Source organism: Notechis scutatus, chromosome 3 (assembly GCF_049901735.1).
Source record: "Notechis scutatus isolate UNSWTSFEM ecotype Mainland chromosome 3, rNotScu1.2, whole genome shotgun sequence".
Classification (NCBI taxonomy): Eukaryota; Metazoa; Chordata; class Lepidosauria; order Squamata; family Elapidae; genus Notechis; species Notechis scutatus.
Window position 1 is genome coordinate 162,378,120 of NC_142011.1, and position 17,251 is coordinate 162,395,370.

The 17,251-nt window shown below is 47.8% G+C and overlaps 1 protein-coding gene across 4 annotated transcripts in view; it reads left to right on the forward strand.

The window, feature by feature from the left end:
- The first annotated feature begins 1,342 nt into the window (after nucleotides 1-1,342).
- The window catches only part of GATA6 (GATA binding protein 6), a 34,010-nt gene continuing 18,101 nt past the window's right edge, over nucleotides 1,343-17,251 (forward strand). Inside the window, exons 1-3 of one of the 4 annotated variants that reach the window (XM_026670316.2) lie at nucleotides 1,343-1,564; nucleotides 3,190-4,167; nucleotides 15,653-15,819. In XM_026670316.2, coding sequence (XP_026526101.1) covers nucleotides 3,255-4,167; nucleotides 15,653-15,819 — 1,080 coding nt within the window. In that variant the 5' untranslated portion in view covers nucleotides 1,343-1,564; nucleotides 3,190-3,254. Of the gene's footprint in view, nucleotides 1,565-2,187; nucleotides 2,731-2,807; nucleotides 3,086-3,189; nucleotides 4,168-15,652; nucleotides 15,820-17,251 lie in introns of those variants that run through there. The other 3 variants (XM_026670317.2, XM_087961611.1, XM_087961610.1) reach the window with 3 other exon arrangements.

Consider the following 17,251-nt stretch of genomic DNA (forward strand, 5'->3'; position numbering starts at 1 on the left):
AAATGCGCCGCCGTTGTTTCCTGTCTATTTGGTTTCGTGCTAATAAAGATGTTGTCAGCCTTGGTTTCGTAAACTTATTTTTTTTCTGAGCCCAATTGGAATGGAAGTTTCTGTGCTTCTTGTTCCAAAGACCGCCATCCAATGGCTCCTCCCGTAAATCTATTTTAGACTTTGTGCGATTCGTTTTCAAAGGCAATAATTTCTTTGAGCGAAGCAGTAATGTAACAAATACGTACTTTAACCTTTCAAACAAGCTATCCAAGAAAAGCAACCATCCAGTTTTCATACGACATCCCTTCCATTTCTAAACCTTTATTGCTGGTGGTTCGAAATCGACTCGGCACGAGAGCGAGCGAAGATGGTGTTCGCTCACCTGGCGAGCCCCTCCTTACTTCGGGCCTCGCCCAAAACTCTCGCTCGCCGAAATTCGGGTTTGTGGCGAGTCGGAAAAACCGGCCGACCCAGACATCCTTGATCGCCTCAGAGGGAATAACTTCTTTTAATTTGCAAACACTTTCCTGACCAGCACTGTGTCAGTTTGGCTGCCCGTTAAGAGGGGGCGAAAGCAAGAGGGAGACCCGCAGGCAAAGGAACCGGATGGCTGGCTGGCTGGCTGGCTGGCTGGCTGGCTGGTCAGCCGGCCGCTGAGGCGGTGACTGGACCGGGATCTTTGACGCTGCGATCCCCTTCCAAAACGCACAAATCTGAACGGCCGTTCGCCCTCAAAGTCTGTTCACTTTCTAAAGAGGAGGGAGGGGGACACCCCCCAATTTCCCCGGAAACGGATCCCCTGCTCTCCTTTCGGCCGCCTTTCAGGTATTACGCCCTGCAGTCTGGGACTAATTGGGAGTAGGAGCCAAACGCACCAACAGAGAAGCCTACATAGGGACGGTTGGTGGAACAAACTCTGTGCAAAAAGGCCCAACAAAATAATAATAATAATGAGGGATTCGCTGACTGACCCACTCACGCAGCAGAAGAAACCTCGTCTTTTTATTTTGTAAAAGGAAAACTCGCGCAGGAACAGGGGAAGAGGGAATAAAAATACGGAAAATTAAAAGTCAAACAGAAACTCAAACAGAAAGGCCGTTTTCTCGTTGTTGTTTTAAAGAATGACCCCCCATAGGGGAAAAACGGGGGGGCATCTTGCCGTCGCCTATAGGTAAATTTCGCTGCAAGCGCCCTCCCTTTTCCTGGCTTGGCGCGCGCACGCGTTGGTGGCTCCCCCACCGTTCTCCCCCCTCCCCCTGGCCTGGGCATTGCCTCTCCTCCTAGGGCCGGGCTGGCCTTTTTCCCGGGGAGGGCCTGACCCTGGGATTGGCATCCCCGCCGAGAGGTCCGCTGGCGCCTGACACAGCGCGGCTCTCTCCTTCGCGCGCGGGTGTTTGTTTAGGGTCCCCTCGAGCCAATCAGGCTGGCCGGCTGCACTTTTCCGGCGCGGCTGCTGAAGGAGGCGCCTCGCTCGCTCGCTCCCTGTCAGGCGCCGCTCCGGTCCGCGCTCTGCCTTGGCCGCTCGCAGTCCGCCGCAGCCGCAGGAAAGAGAGCCGGAGCCGCGGCCCAAGAGGTGGGTGCTACCGGAGAGCACGGGAGCGCGCCTTCAGCCCGCGGACGAGGCGGACCGTCTTCTTCTTCGGGGAGGGTGTGTGTGGGGGGGAACGGTCGCCTCCTCACTCCGCCAGGACTCCTTATCTCCGCGGCCGAGCTCTTATCTCGCCTCCGATAGGGGTCGCGAGACGCCCGGGGGCCTCCGGCGAATTTGGGCGCCGGGAAGGGCGGGGAAGGGGGCGGGTCGAGGCTCTGGGATGCAACCCCGGCCGACGCGGGCCTTTGCCAAAGGGAGCCGGCGCCGCGGCCGACGCTCCTTTTCCCCTCCGGATCGCGGCGGAGATCGAGCCAGGAAAAGGCGGAGGTCGCGCCGTGTTGCAAGACGCGGCCGATCTCTCGGCGAGGTCTCCGGGTAGGGCCGGGCTTGGTCGGGCCAGCCCGGGCCAAGGTGGCGGGAACGAGGAGCGGGGGCTGGCGCTGTGTTGATTAGGGACGGCTGCCATATCTAAGGTGTGCCGGAGCGCGGCGGGGTTTGGAGCTGACCGGGTCAACCTGGGCAGCCTGGAGGCGGGGAGGGGGGGGGGGAGAGAGAGAGAGAGAGAAACGGGGAACGGACTGGCACCACCCCTTGTGATCCAAAGGGAGAGCGGCAGTTCTGGGAGGGTCGAAGCAGCTGGTCTCCCTCTAAGCGTGTGGTCTCCTCCGCCGAAAAAGATCCGCCTCTACCTGACCGTCGGGGACTCCATTTCGACCCTTCCGGCTACCCTTCGCCCGCCTCCTTCATTTGCGTGGCTAATTGTTTTCATTCTGGAACGAAATCCAGTGAGTCATTTCGCTGGAACCAAAAAGAGCCCAGCCAGACCCGGGGAGGGCCGCGGGGCTTGTCTTACCGGAGGCGCTCCAAGCCCCAACGCCACCTCCCCCCACCCATCCCCCTTGTCACTCATTCGCTCGGTGAACTACGTCAAAGGAGGGAGTGCCTGTTCGGAAGCAGACGGCGGAGGCTGTTCTTGGGGGAATTCTTGATCCTGGAAGATCCAGAGGTGGGACAAAGCGACGGCTAGCTCGAGATTTTAGCCAGCCTGAGGCGTCGCGTTTTCTTTCTCGATGGGGTGTTCCGGGTTTGGGGCCAGATTTGCTCCAAAAGGGTAGACCGACTCCATTTTAACAGACGGGAAAACCAAGGTTGAGGGACAGGTTTGGGATTACCCAGGGGAATGGGTTTGGACCGGCGTCCCTTTTAGAGGCACTAGCAAAACGGAAAGTCCTCTTATCCCAAAAAAAAGGGAGGCAGGAAAGGATCCAGCGATGCCCCTAAAGCGAGCTGGGCTGTGAGGTTTCCCGCCGACTGCGGCAACCGCATCAATGTATATGGATTAAAGCCTAAGAGCGTTTAGCGGGCAAAGGCCAAAGGGACCTTAAGCATCTTGTCCCCTCCAGCTGCCTAGTTAAAGCGGTCCAGAAATTGTTTACTGATCCGAATAACGAGAGCAAAGCATTCCACACATGCTCAGAGATCCTGTTTGTGTCCAGATAGAAGGTTCGATAAAGCGGGGGGGATCCATAGTAAATGAGGATTGGGCTGGTTGCTGGATTGGGCTGACTTGTCTTTCCCTCCCCTTCCCCCTTTCTCTCCCCTCGCAGAGGCTTGTCTTGACGGATCCGCGGAAGCCAAAGGGCCAAAGGCTTGCTCAGCGCCGCAGGGCTGGATGGCCCTGGCCGAGGGCGGCTGGTGCCTGCTGAAGCGCTGCGGTCCCGACGACTCGCCCTATCCGTTGCCACCCCGGGAAGTGCCGGGCCCTTCGCCGTCACCGTCCTCGTCCTCGGGCTGCTCCCCCAGCGGGGGCGGGGGCCTGTCCAACGTCAGGAGCTTCAAGCAGGAGCCCGCAGGCGCGCTCTCCACCTCGCCGCAGATAGGCCTGGCAGAAGGCCGAGCCTTGCTGGGGCCCTTTGTGTCTCTGGCGGGGGCCGCGGCGCCCTCGAGCCTGCCCAGCTGGGAGGACTTGCTCCTTTTCGCGGACCTGGATCAGGCCAACAAACTGATCTGGTCAAGCCGTGCCTCGGCCAAGCTGAGCCCGGATCCCGCGCCGCCGCCGCCAATCGTCGAGGACATGTACCACCACCCGCACGCTCACCCTCACCCCCAGAGCCTACAGGGCGGCACCTATGACGGAGCGTCCCCGGGCAGCGGCGGAGGCGGCTTCGTGCCTTCCACGGCCGGATCTCCCGTCTACGTGCCGACCACCCGCGTCGGGTCCATGCTGCCCTACCTCCAGAATCCCTCGGGCGCCGGACAGGCCGGGGGACCGTCCGCTTGGCCCCCGCAGGGCGCCCCGGAAAGCCCGTCCTCTTCCTATGGCGCCAGTGCTGGGGGATGCGCCCATCCAGCTTCGGGCCGTTTCTCCTACCCGGCTGGCAGCCCCCCGGCTTCCAACGGCGCCCCCCGGGAACCGGCAGCCTACAGCCCGCGGGAGCAGTTCCGGTCGCTGAACGGATCCTACTACAGCCCCTACGTGGGCGCCCAATTCAGCCCGCCAGGCTGGGCAAGTCCCTTCGACAACTCGCTGCTGCACTGCCTGCCCAGCCGAGCCACCACCCTCGCCGTGAGGCCGTCCAGCGCAGGTAAGAACCCGGGCTGGTGGGCTGCCGGGACAAGACCCCAGAGAAACATGTCCTCCCTCCGGGAAACTTTTCTGCGGAAGGAAAGAATCTGCGCTTGCCCGTTAACGCAGAAACCCTCTGGCTGGTGGCTGATAGGCTTTATTTGACTGATGCTGCTTTTCGGGATTCTGTTTTCCTTTTCCATGTTTGGTTGTTCCTATTTTACCACTGTTTCGATTATTGTGAGCATGGCTGGATAAATGAGAGGCATATGGCACTGTAGAAAGCACGGGAAATTCTGAGCAAAATCCGTAGAGAATTTAGGTGGATTTAAAACTGCTCAGAACATGATGCCACCGGTTTTTCATTAAATACTTGAGCACCAGAAAAGGTTACACTGTGTGATCAACTCTGGATGAGTAACCCATTGCTCTCTGTGTGAAAAAGGGTGCTGGGTTCAGCCCAGCCACAGTGGAGTGGTGCCAATATGAAGTACAGGAAAGGCCTCCAAAATGGGTGGTATTGCATTCAATACTCCCAGAGGAGACCCAAGCTGAGAGTAGCTATGGGAAGGTTCACTTTTTTTTTTATTCATCTGAAGGCAGCTGTCAACCTTTGGTTGATTCCAATTCAGGGATCCTGGCTTCAGAATTCTGTCCCCTTGCTTTTCTTGGTGATATTGGAAGCGGGTATTTAAGAGATCGTGTCTTGATGTCTCTTTAGAATGAGAGAAGGTTGAGGCCTGTATTTGAATCCCCTTTTTTGGTCCTTTGATTTAGAATGTCAGAAATGGGGATGTGTGGTTGGGATAAATTCCCTTCCTATCAGCAAAGCCATTGGAGTGGCACCTTTAGTGGAATGATATCTATAAAAATAGGTGGGAGGGGAACAATGTTTGAAACTTAGAAAAGCCACAAGTATTTGTAAGAGGGAAGAGATTTTTTAAGAGTTTGGTTGTTGCTCATGCATGATTAATCATAATTAAATGTGTTTGGCATAATCCTTAAATACAAATTATGTCTTAATGTATAGTATGCATTCAGCCTGCGAGAGGTCCTGGAAGATGCAGGGGGGTTAATTGAACCCCATAATTCTCACCATACAATAGTTTTTCTCCTTTTTCTTCCCTTCACTGAAATCCATAATCCAATAAACAGGAATGTGGAAAGTTTTTTTTTTTTTTGATGAAATACGTAAAGAGTGGGCCCTTTTCTGTGTTGGGCAAATACCATCTCTCTATGTGGTGATCTGGGAAGGGGTAAAGAATGAAACTCCTTATCGTCACAGAACACACACACACACACACACACACACACATCACTATACACAGATGTGAGATCACATGTTATCTTGAATTGCCAACCTGACCGTTTGATGCAAAGAAACAGAAGAAGTAGAAGTTCAGACCACAAAGAAGCCCTTTTACTCCATAAAGTTTCCAGAACTTAATGTTTGGGGGGGGGGGCACAGTTGTGGAGGCCAGCTCTTTAGTGAGCCCCAAAGTTAGGAGAAGGAGGAACCAGAAATGCACAAAATATTTTACCTGATCTTTTAAAACCAAAGAGAGGAGCAAACTTAGGGGGATTCTCCCTTGATTTACCTCTGTGGAGCCAGCAGAGATAGCAAGGGGGTGGTGGGTCTGCTTCTCTTTCAAATACTGTATGAGAAAAGACACTCCACCCCTCCCCCAACAAAAGGGCTCCCTTGAGCTGGAGAGGTGGTTGCATAGGTTAGCCTGTACTTTGCTTATTTTCCCAGATAAGAAGCCACCCATTAAATTTATTCAAAATGCCTTGGCATTCACTCTGAAGTATTTCAGGGCCTGGACTGAGCATTAAGGTTATGTATAGTTTGATGTGAGTTGATTTGGGAGAAGCATTATGAGTCCTGTTGTCTGCTGGGAGGGGAAATAGCCAAAGAGGTGATCTTACAATAAAGCTGCAATTGATTTAGTAAAAGTATACGCATTTCAGTTGAACTTAACTGTCCCCAAAACACAGGTGGGAATCTGGGACAATCCATCTTTGGGAGGTTCACACAAGGGATTTGACCAGACTAAAATGGGTTTGGGTATTTTGTGGTTAAACTGTGATGTGGGAATGCAGATGTCAGCTCGGCATGTTGTGTGAAGCAGAACTTGCCATTATGCCATTGCCATGCTGTGCTGTAGTGTGCTCTATTTGTCTGAGCAAAGCCTGCTATATGAGATTAGAAACTATGTTTTGCTAACTCAAGTTTACCCTGCTGTTGAAAATATTGTAATCATTCTAAGACTCTGTTAGGATAGGTCCTTTTATTTTAAGACAAAGAACCCAGGAAATTATATAGAATTGAATAATATGTGAGCGGAAGGTTGTTTTTTTAAATTCCAGATGGGAGAAAACTTGAATAATTCTGAGCATCTCCAGATAGAACAATATACAAATGAGAACTAATAAAACTGGGGCACTTAAGATTTTTGTCAGAGACAAATCTGTTATTTTAATTTCTGCATCTGAAAGCCAGACACCTGAATACTACCATATATCATCAATACTTTTCTTTTCCTACTGCCAATAGAATAAATTATGGTACTAGGATAGAATTAAGAGAAATCAGTTCAAGATTAAATGTCTTATTGTAATTTCCTTCTGTCTATAAATAAAAAGAAATGGGATATAATTTCTTTCAAAAAATTCAAGTCACCAGTTGTCACTCATTTATAGTCAATTGTTTTAAATGGAGTGTTTAACAAGAGTGTAATTAAATCTACACACCTTGAATATCTCCTGGACATAGTGCTTTCTTCCACTAATATACTTTGAAAAAGCAAATCTTCCTATCATATGTAATATATAATTAGGTACACTGTTGCTCTCCAGGACCTGTATTGATTCCAGCCCCACCCCCTATATTTTACTGATTGAAGGTCAGCATTCACTCCTCCAACCCTTTTTCAAATGAGAAACTAAAATATTTGTCACTGGTTTGGAAAATGGTACATCCAGTGCATTTCACAGAATTTTAGCCAGAAAGAGATCATTGTTACTTGAAGATGGAATGAGGAGTCCAACCTTCAAATGCCACTTCCATATACACACACCAGTTTGCATTTTTAAAAGGATTTTGCATCCCGTATGGCAATGCATCAGGTGGGTTTTCCAAGACTTCCAAATGATTGAACATCGACCTCCCCCGCCCCCCCCAAAAAAGTTTATATGATGTTAAAATAACGTTAACTTTTGGGGTAGAACGCGACTTTCGGTTGTATTGACACAGAAACGGGTTCTTTTAGTCATTGGAGAAATTAAAGGAACTTATTCCGAAACCGAAAATTCCCATAGTTTTCCTTGCCGAAGTAATTCGACTGCAACGGGGGTACTTTTTTCCTCTCGGGAAATATGTGCGGAAGAAAATACACATAGAAATATTTGCGGAAGGAAGGAAGGAAGGAAGGAAGGAAGGAAGGAAGGAAAAGAAAGGAAGGAAAAGGAAGGAAGGAAGGAAGGAAGGAAGGAAGGAAGGAAGGAAAAGAAAGAGAGAGAGAGAGAGAAAAGGAAGGAAGGAAGAAAGGAAAAGAAAGAAAGAAAGAAAGAAAGAAAGAAAGAAAGAAAGAAAGAAAGAAAGAAAGAAAGAAAGAACCAGTTAACCAGGGTATATTTCTTCCCATCCCCGCTATCCCCCCTCCCCCAGTTTCCGAGACGCCCCCTCCACCAGCAAACAGATGGCTCCGGGCGTAGGAAGGGTCTGTCCAGCTCCGCAGCCTGCACGAAGTAGCCGAGCTGTCCGCGGATCTGCCGACAGCGCGGCAAAGGTGCCGCAGGGCGGTAGGCGCCGTCGAGGTGACCTAAAATGGGAGGGGGAGGGGTGTTAAGAGGATCGATGCCGACGTTGCGATTTGAAATTGGCAAGATCAAGTCTCAAGCGCCGAGCATTTTTTCTTTTTTTTTTTTTTTTTGCCCTCTTGGCTTAGAAGCCCCGTTTCCACGAAGCGCTGAGAACAACCGAAGAACTGGTTTTTAGACCACTCTTTATGCACTTATTCTCACCCAGGCAGTAGTGGCTTCGCTCAAGCCATGTTTATCTGATCGCGGTTTAGCGCCACGTTACCTCTCCGCCGAAGCATATGGGACACCTAAAGAGAGGCCATTCGAGCCGCGAAGCCTCGATCCCGTCTTGAATCCGGAGGGCCTTTTGTGCCTTACGGGGCAATCCCTGTGCTTCATACTTCTTGGCTTTGGGAGGAAGCCACGTGGGGCAATACAAGGGCACGAACTCCCGAAGAAGCGTCTGGGGGATCGTCTCGGAAGGCAGTGGGGGCCACTTTCCTGGGCAGAACGAGATTTTGAGCCGTAATGCTGTCCTGTGTTGTAAACTTTGAAAAACTGTTTTCAAAGATAATGTATGTGTCAAGTACCTTATTTATTTTAAAAGGGGTTTTTTTTTGGTCATTTCAGGCGTCCCCTTAGGGCAGCAAAGAGTCATTTTTTGGGAAGGCTCGTCTGCTTCCCTTCTCTTTTGAAAACCCCAGATTTATCTTCGCTTCTTCCCTGCAGTCGTCTGTGCTTCGAGTCAGGCAGGAGTTTTCTCTGGCTGAGGGGCCCCGCAGATAGTCGGTGTCGACAAGGTTTCACACTTAAACCCGTTTACGTCCACTTCGGTTCTTGGCGTGTGGGGGATGGGGGTCTTAATTAGTTCTTCCACAATTAGGCGACGTGTCCCGAACAAAATGGAAAAAAAATATATCTGAGGCTGTTGTTGACTGGCTAAAGTTCAGTTGAGAGAACCGCCTGCTTTTTTAGCAGATTGATTGATTGAGTAAGCTTTTAAAACAAACATTGCTGTTTCTCAATGCCCAAGCTTAGTTTTTAGAAACGGCTTTCAGGATGATTTCCCAAATAATTAACAACCAATAATTCTGCATGAAATGACAAAAAAAAAAACCTTTAAAAATAAATAAGGTACATACATTATCTTTGAAAACAGTTTACAACACAGGAGTCTGGTCACAGTTCCATTCTGTGTCCAAAAATGCTAGACCCTAGAAATATTTAGGATTTTTCAGGGGGGGGGACCCCTTCCCCATCTTCTAGAGTAGTTAGAAACATAGAAATATGGACCAGAGGATTCTGATTAAACATTGTACTCAGTCAATTAAGATACAAAACAATTCCACAAGCTGAGAAGGTTTTTAAAAGCACTTATTACTAAAGCACCCAAAATTTGTCACTTAAAACTATAGCCCAAGGTACAGCATGCTCTAGAAAACCTCTGAAAAATAAATCTTTGTCTCAGGCTACAAACGTTTAGGAATCTGAACTGTAACGTATCAGCTGGAGGGACTGGATTTACTTCCTCTTGGGGTTGGCTGCCACATATATTTTCTCAGCTACTAAACTTCTGAATAGAACTTTGATGTTACTGAAAATTCTTGGGGAGGTTCAGCACTGCCAGAATGGCCAAGAACTTGAGTCTGTGGTTTGTTACTGTCACAATGACATTTACTATTTATCTTTCACTCTTAGGCCCTACACTGTACTGACATACAATAATTAGAAGTTCCAAGGTTTTGTTTCTTTCAAAAGTGTTTGTCACCTTCTCAGAGCATATGAGCAAGTCATTTGTTAACCCACAAGACCTCATTCATGGTACAGTAAATAATTCTGGTATTCTCCATACAAGGCTACAATCTGAAGGGTCAAGTAGTGAGATCTGAATAGAAGGTACGGTTATATCTGTAGCTGGGATGGTCTATGGGCAAGTGTCATCTGAAGCCAAAAGGCCCTGGCTTCAATCAAAATGAATTGTGAATGTAATTAGTGGTCTTAATCTACTGAATCTCTTCCCTGTTAATGAATGATCACATCACAGTGGTCTACGGAACAATGTTGTTGTCACAATCCTTTGAATCCTTCAGGGAAATATATGAAAATCAAGTAATGATAGATAGTAGTAATGAAATACCTTTTGTTCTGCCAGACAATTTATTGTTTGCTACAGACACAGAGTGGATATTTAATGGAGATCATCAGTTGAAAAAATAATACTTTTTATTTGTCATGTAGAGGCAAGTTTAGAACACTGTAAAACCCCGTAAAATAATAATAGCAATAATGATCCACTACCACATTTGATATTTTTCTTTTAAAATGCACCAATAGTGCAGTTCTGAGAAATGATTTAAAGTGGTTTGGTATGATTGGCTTTAACTAAATATAGTTCCAATCTGGGTTGGCCATTGCAAAATTATCCTGGGACACATATTTTTATGCCTTCATTCGGAAATGCATTTCTTCTAGGGTGTGACCCTTAGGTTCACTTGCTTTTGTATTAAGATCTTGTTGATTTATTTACTATAGAAGCCATTTCACAGATTCGATTCTTAAACCGTCTGTCAGCTATATGAGTCAGCACTGCTGTACCTTACAATGCCCACAACCAAAATTATACCTACAAATACTGGGTTCAATTTACAGGTGTTGAAAGGTATTGTTGACTAATTGGTCTGAATAATTCATAATAAATCATTTAAGATGTTCTCAAGAAATGGGATAGATTGAACAATGAAACCACTTATGAAATGGATTTTAACCAAAATACACATTGGTCGATTAATTAAGTTATTGTAACACTATAATCAAGGAGCCCGAGAAATGCTCAGAAAATAAAAGAAGCTGCCCTATAATTAAACCATTAATTATCCAAAAGCCTGCAGAAATTCAATAAATGAATCCTTTAAATGGAATGGATGTTCAAGTTTTCCTAAATTTAAAAAAAGAACGGTTGTCCAGATCCTTCAGCTACTACAATGGACCACGAAAAATGTGGCTCACCTCTGTTTCAGAAAACCTGCACTAAAAATTATTGATAAATCATTGTTTTGCTTTTCTTCAAAAATACCACGCAAAATAAAGATTCAATTTGTTTTAGGATATAGCATATGTTTGGTACTGGAATGCATATATGCGTTAACTTGTAGCAGCAATTCTCGAGGCAATTCAAAAGTAGCCGACGTTATTTTTAGTGACATAGTGGGGGTTTGGAAAATGAACTCAGCAACAATAGCGACCTGGAGCCTTCCCTGTAAAGATTTTTTTCCCCCCTTCCTATAATGGTGGTTTAGTGATAAGAGTTAGGAACTGAAATCCGATCAAAATGTAAAGTGGTCAGATGGCTACTATGGTCCCAAAGCGGAAACAATTGTTTCCTAGAAGAAACTTTTAAATAGTTCCGCAAACTGCGTCCTGGAAGTCCAGACCCGGTTGCTTCTAATGCAGAAGCGAGTCCGCGATCGCCAGGCGGCCGCAGGGCAGCCCAGAAGGGAGTAGCCTCCGTTCCTGATCTGTTCCTGATCCGCCAACGCTCAGGACGGCGTCGGCAGTGTCCCGGGGCTCCGGCTACCTATTTTTCTGTGCTCAAAAACGGAGATCAAAACTTTCCTGGCCGCCTGTCGTGCCGTGCCGAGGAAGACTGGCAGGAAGAGCGCACGGGGAGAGAAAGCGGTGGGGATCCTAAGAGAGGGTTTGGTGCTGGCAGGCAGGCGCTCGGCTCTCTTCTCTCTCGAGGCAAAGTTCCTCCTGCCCCAAGCTACACCGTCTCATCTCACCGGACTTTCTTTATACACGAAAGCAGCCCGGCCTTCTTTTAGGGCCAGGGAAGCAGAAAAAAAGGTGGGGAACGCCATCAGCCAGGGTTTTTTTTGCAGCCCCTTGGATTCGCGGGAAGAATCTCTCAAGGCTCAAGTCCTGGGCGGAACCCAAAGCCTCCTCTTCTTCTCCTCCACGGAGAATCCGGCGCCGCCCAAGCTCTTGCCCTAGCCTAGCATGAAACGAGAGCCCTTGGCTCGAGAGGCTGAGACAGGTCTCTTTTCCGAGTAGGACCTGCCTGCTGAGGCGGAAAAGAAACATTTCCCCCGATCTTTTGTCAGAGGTCTCCAAACTTGGCCACTTTAAGACTTGTGGACTTCAACTCCCAGAATTCTCCAGCCAGCTATGCTGGCTGGAGAATTCTGGGAGTTGAAGTCCACAAGTCTTAAAGTGACCAAGTTTGTGGACCCCTGTTTTATATGTCCCGGTCACCACTTCCGCAGCTGTCTTGATCCCAAGGGTGTGTTTCAAAAGATAGGGAAATTAATAGATTTTGCCATAAGAAATAAGGGCCACTGGGAAGTGCAGCTGGAAACTCACTTTTGCTCACCTTTCTGCAAAATCACATAAGTAAACGGAGGTGCAGTCATTTTATTTGGGATTTAGATCTTCTCCACTTAGGCAATATCTACGTACCACGCTTGTTAACTCGGCGGCGTGGCGGTTGTGTTTGCTCACTTCCGATTAACTCTTGTGAGATGGGATCCTGTGTGAAATTTATTCTGCAAATGTAAGTAGATTAATGATCACCAATCAGGCTATGCCGTTTGGGAGGGCCATCTTTCCAACGAAATCCATGGAAGCTTTGACTTGTGCCCAAGCATGTCCTAAAGACCAGGCTTGCTGGGAAATGAGTCACAGAGATTCCAGCACTTCCTCTTGCAAGATTTAATAAGAGTTTGGTAGGCAAACCTTCCACTAGAGAATTTAAACTGAGTCTCAGACCAGGTGTCCTCTGGAGCCTGAAATCAAGGGAACCGGCTTCAAATCAACTGGAAAGGAGTTCTAGTCTCTTCCCAGCATTGTTCTCCATACAACAAATGGGGGTGGGTGGGTGGTTCAGCATTTGGCAGCCCCAGAGACAGACGCCCCAGAAAGGTCAGAAGCTTTGTGACTCTGGCTTGCTGAATCCACCCAGTTGCCCAGTGGGTTCCCATAGCCACTGGAGTTTAAGCCAACCTTTCACATTGTCATGGAAGGGAGTTTGCTACACCTTGTTCGGAGGTAGGTTAGGGGCTGCTGCAATTTCAGCCTTCCTGCCAGCTAAGGGGGAATTTGACCTCTACTGAATGGTGGATGAACGGTCCATTTCTATCCGCCAAATTCAAAAGCTGCTGCTGGGGCAAGATGAAGAATGGCCAAGACAGAAACCAGGGTCCAGGGACCGCCCTCTGGAGAGGAAACCTTTTTGGAAGCCAGGGCTTGGAGACCATGGTCAGCAGGTGCGGGGGATTTCCCCCCACTCCTTGCAGTGGCGGATTAAGGCTCACTGGTGCCCTAAGCACTGACAAATCTTGGTGCCTCCCTCCTTTGTGCATAACTGTACAAACGAAGCTATATTCTCCACTTGGTGGTGCCTCCTTTGGGCCTGGTGCCCTAAGCTTTGGGCCTGGTGCTTAGACTGCTTAATGGTTAATAAACCACTGCCTCCTTGCTACCCAATCCTCTCCCCTCTCCACTTGGCGACCTCCGAGTGCTGGACCATAATCCACAGCAAGGAAGCCCCAAAGCTCCTGGAGGGCTCCTAAATCTGGGCTGCCAGGACCCAGACCTGGAGACGGCAGCTTGTAACCCTGATCTTAGAAGCCCCTTGACTTAGAGGGAAAAGATCTTTATTCTTTTTTTTCTCTCCCGTTATATTAGATCAGAGGTCTCCACACTTGGCAACTTAAAGACATGTGAAGTTGAAGGCCACAAGTCTTAAAAAGTTGCCAAGTTTGGGAGCCTCCGTGTTAGATCTAGACTGAGTGACCCTTAGGGGTGGGGATTCTCTTCGGACGACCTCGTGCATTTCGCGCGGGGGTGGGTGGGGAGGATGAGGCCAAGCCGGTGGCGCCCAAAGAGAACCACAACAGTTGAAGGCGCACCAGCTATTGCGTTCCCGGCTCCCGCTCAGATCAGAGAGCAACCCCCGGTTATCTCCACGACGCGGCGGGGCAGAAAAAGAGCAGCCGGCCGCGGTCGGCTCACAGCAGCCCAGGCGGAGGCTTTGGCAGGAGGCCCGCCGGAGCCCGCCGCGGCGTCGGCAGGCGGGATTTTAAGAACCGCTCGGGGGAAGAGAGTCGCCCACCAGTCCCCAGGCGGCTTTCAAGGGAGGCGACGGGAACTCTTCCCGGTTGGGCTGGAGAAGAGCGCAGCCCCGCGAAGATCTCGCGGAGGCTCCGGGGCGGCGGCGGCGGGGGACGGGGATTTGCCTCCTATTTCCTGGCGATAACGCCTGGCGGCGGAGGGAAAGCGCCGGGGAGGGATTTCCTCCCTTGCCAAAAACACCCCCGCAGCCCCCGCGATGACACATCGGGTCTCCCCTCCGTCCCTGAAAACGCGGAGATAAAGCAGATAGTCCAGGAGGAGGGTTTTATGTCTGTACCTTAAATCAGGTCTCTCCAACCTTGGCACCTTTAGGCCTGGCGGACTTCAACTCCCAGAATAAAGCTGGCTGGGGAATTCTGGGAGTTGAAGTCCGCCAAGCTGAAAAGTCACCAAGGTTGGAGAGCCCTGCCTTAAATTACGCCCTTTGGGTAGGGGAATCTCCAACACTTCCATGCAGCATCCATAGCTATGGAGACTGGAAAAGAAGCTAAGGCTCCAGCCGCAAAACTGATAAAAAAAAAGACGCTTTGCGAGTGAAATAGGCAGGAGGCCAAGCAAGAAATGAGGGAAGGGCCTTTCAGTCAGAATATGACACCACTGCTTTATCCACTACTCCTGGGTGCTCCAACCCTGGAAGTTTTTAAGAAGAGATTTAAAATGGGATAGGATTTCCTGCCTGAGCAAGGGGTTGGACTAGAAGACCTCCAAGGTCCCTTCCAACTCTGTTATTCTGTCACTCCCCCAGTGTTTTTGAGCCAAATACGACCTGTCTACCCAATGAGGGCAGGAGAGGGAATCTGGTTAACTGAAGCTGGGCCGCTGCATTGTTAAAGTTGGAGTGTGAGGCTGAAGGAGGTATCAACGTAATTACCTCATGGTTGCAAAAGTGTGAAGGGTGGGGGAGCGAAGTTTCTCAAAACATGGGGAATGAATTGAAGGGAGTCTGATAGGAACTGGAGCAGGATTAGAATGGAATTCCTATCACATCAAGTCATGTGAAGGGTAGGGAAAAGAAAATAGCAACATGTTAATACTGTTTCTGCTATTCATACGTAATAAATTAATGTGTGATCCAAACGACCAGATTACAGAGTCTAATTAATTGCACCTTTGTGAACAAGAGCTAATAATAGCTTTCTCCTACCTCTTATTTACTCAGAAATCTGTTCCACAGAGCTCAGCCTGGACGCCTGTGTATGTTTAGCTGCAATTACTTCTATTGTGTAGAGCAGGGCTTGGTCCTAGGAAAACATGAATAAGGTTGCCCCGTGAAGGCACTCCTACTGGGGCTCCTACTCTGGCAACATAGCTGGGTTGCTCTTGTCTCATGAGTTTGGTGGCATGGAAAGTTGTGGGGTTTTCCTACTGAAGAGGTTTGGGCTGTGATTGAAACCATTTGGGAGATAAAGGTAATGTTTTCTATAAAGCAGTGATGATGATGGGAGACTCCTCTTTGCATTTGGAGGGGGAGTTCTGGTGAGGATGTGGAGGGGGGGAGTAAAATAGCTTCAACTGAGTCTCCTCTGTTGACTTCCATGCTAATCCAGCCTTCCTGCCTGCCTTTGTTGTAGATCTCCTGGATGATCTGAATGAGAGCCGGGAATGCGTCAACTGTGGCTCCATCCAGACCCCCCTGTGGAGAAGAGATGGGACTGGCAACTATCTCTGCAATGCCTGTGGGTTGTATACCAAGATGAATGGCCTCAGTAGGCCCCTGATCAAACCTCAGAAAAGAGTGGTGAGTAATAGTGGTGATGGTGCAGAGATAAAAGTATTATAGTTCTGTTTTCCCTCCAAAGTTGTCTATTAATGCCATTAAAAAAACAGCTCAGTGTGAATTCAGGAGCTAGGGTTACACAACCCATTTAATGGTGTTACTTAATTAATTTTGTTTGTGCTTCCCATGGCACTTTAAGCCACATCTAAGGTAAAATAAAATAATTATTGTGTATGTGTGAATAAGTTACTGTACCATTAGATGAAACATTTATTTAACTGCATGTGAAGACAGCAACGTAATAAGAACTCAACTCTATACCTATTTAAATTTAACCACAATTGATCTGACCTTATATACTACCACAATATAGAGTTAATGGTGACTTGAGGTTGCCTTTCTGCTTGATTTAGTAGACACAATTGCAATGTTGCAAATATTTAAGACTGCAAACCTTTTGCAAACAATGGGCGATCATGTTATTTATCTTTGGTTAACTGACCTCACTTGTATGATGCATCTGAGGAAGTAGCCTGTTGCCTACTTTTTACTGAGAATTGAACAGTAAAATGTTCAAGCATATTTTTTTTAGTGCTCTGATAAGGAGTACCAGGTGTGACTTTGATTCTAAAACATTATTTTCTCTTGAGGTTGTCCTCCTTTCAAATTATCTTGAACCCTTTTAGAAATCTGTTTGTTTTTTTTTAATACATTTTTAAGTGAAAGCTTTTTGGTAATTGATAGCCAGCAAAAGGCCTTAATTGTAATTTAGCTTAACATATAGACTTGTTGCCTGCTTTGTTCTAGTAAGAGTATAGGCAGATATTGTCCTCTTGATGAGTATTCATTTGTAAATCATTAGGGCAATATGTTCTGTTTTCGAAGCTAAAACTGAGATGCTCACTCTCAACCAAGTGAGCTTTGGAGATTTCTAAGTCTGGGTTTTAAAGAATTCAAAGTATGTCAATGTACATAAGGATTAGAAACCACCAGTTCTTTAGAATGAGTCAATCTGCAAAGCACAGTTCAAGCATTCCTGACTATTTTTATTTTGATGCCTTCTAAATTAATTGATGCAAGAAACGGGTGAACCCTAAATGTTGCCATTCGTTTTGAAGGGATTTAAAACATACTTAATTTTTAAGGGGGTGTCTTTTTTAAAAAAGCCACATGAGTGCCCTGAGCTTTCCTGTGTCAGAGGCAGATGACCAAGGTGATAAATCCCCAATGCCACTGTGAAAGATGGGATATTAACATTCAGAGCAAAGACGGGAAACAAGAGAGATCCTTCCATCTAAGTTGTCCTGGTCCTCCCCCAAGGATTCATTTTGGATGGAGAGAAGAATTGTATGACTAGACTAAAGAAATTTTACTTCCCAGTACTTTATCCCCCCCTTTTTTATCCCAGTATTTCTTTCACTGCTTTCACATCTTTTGATTTTCTTATTGTTGT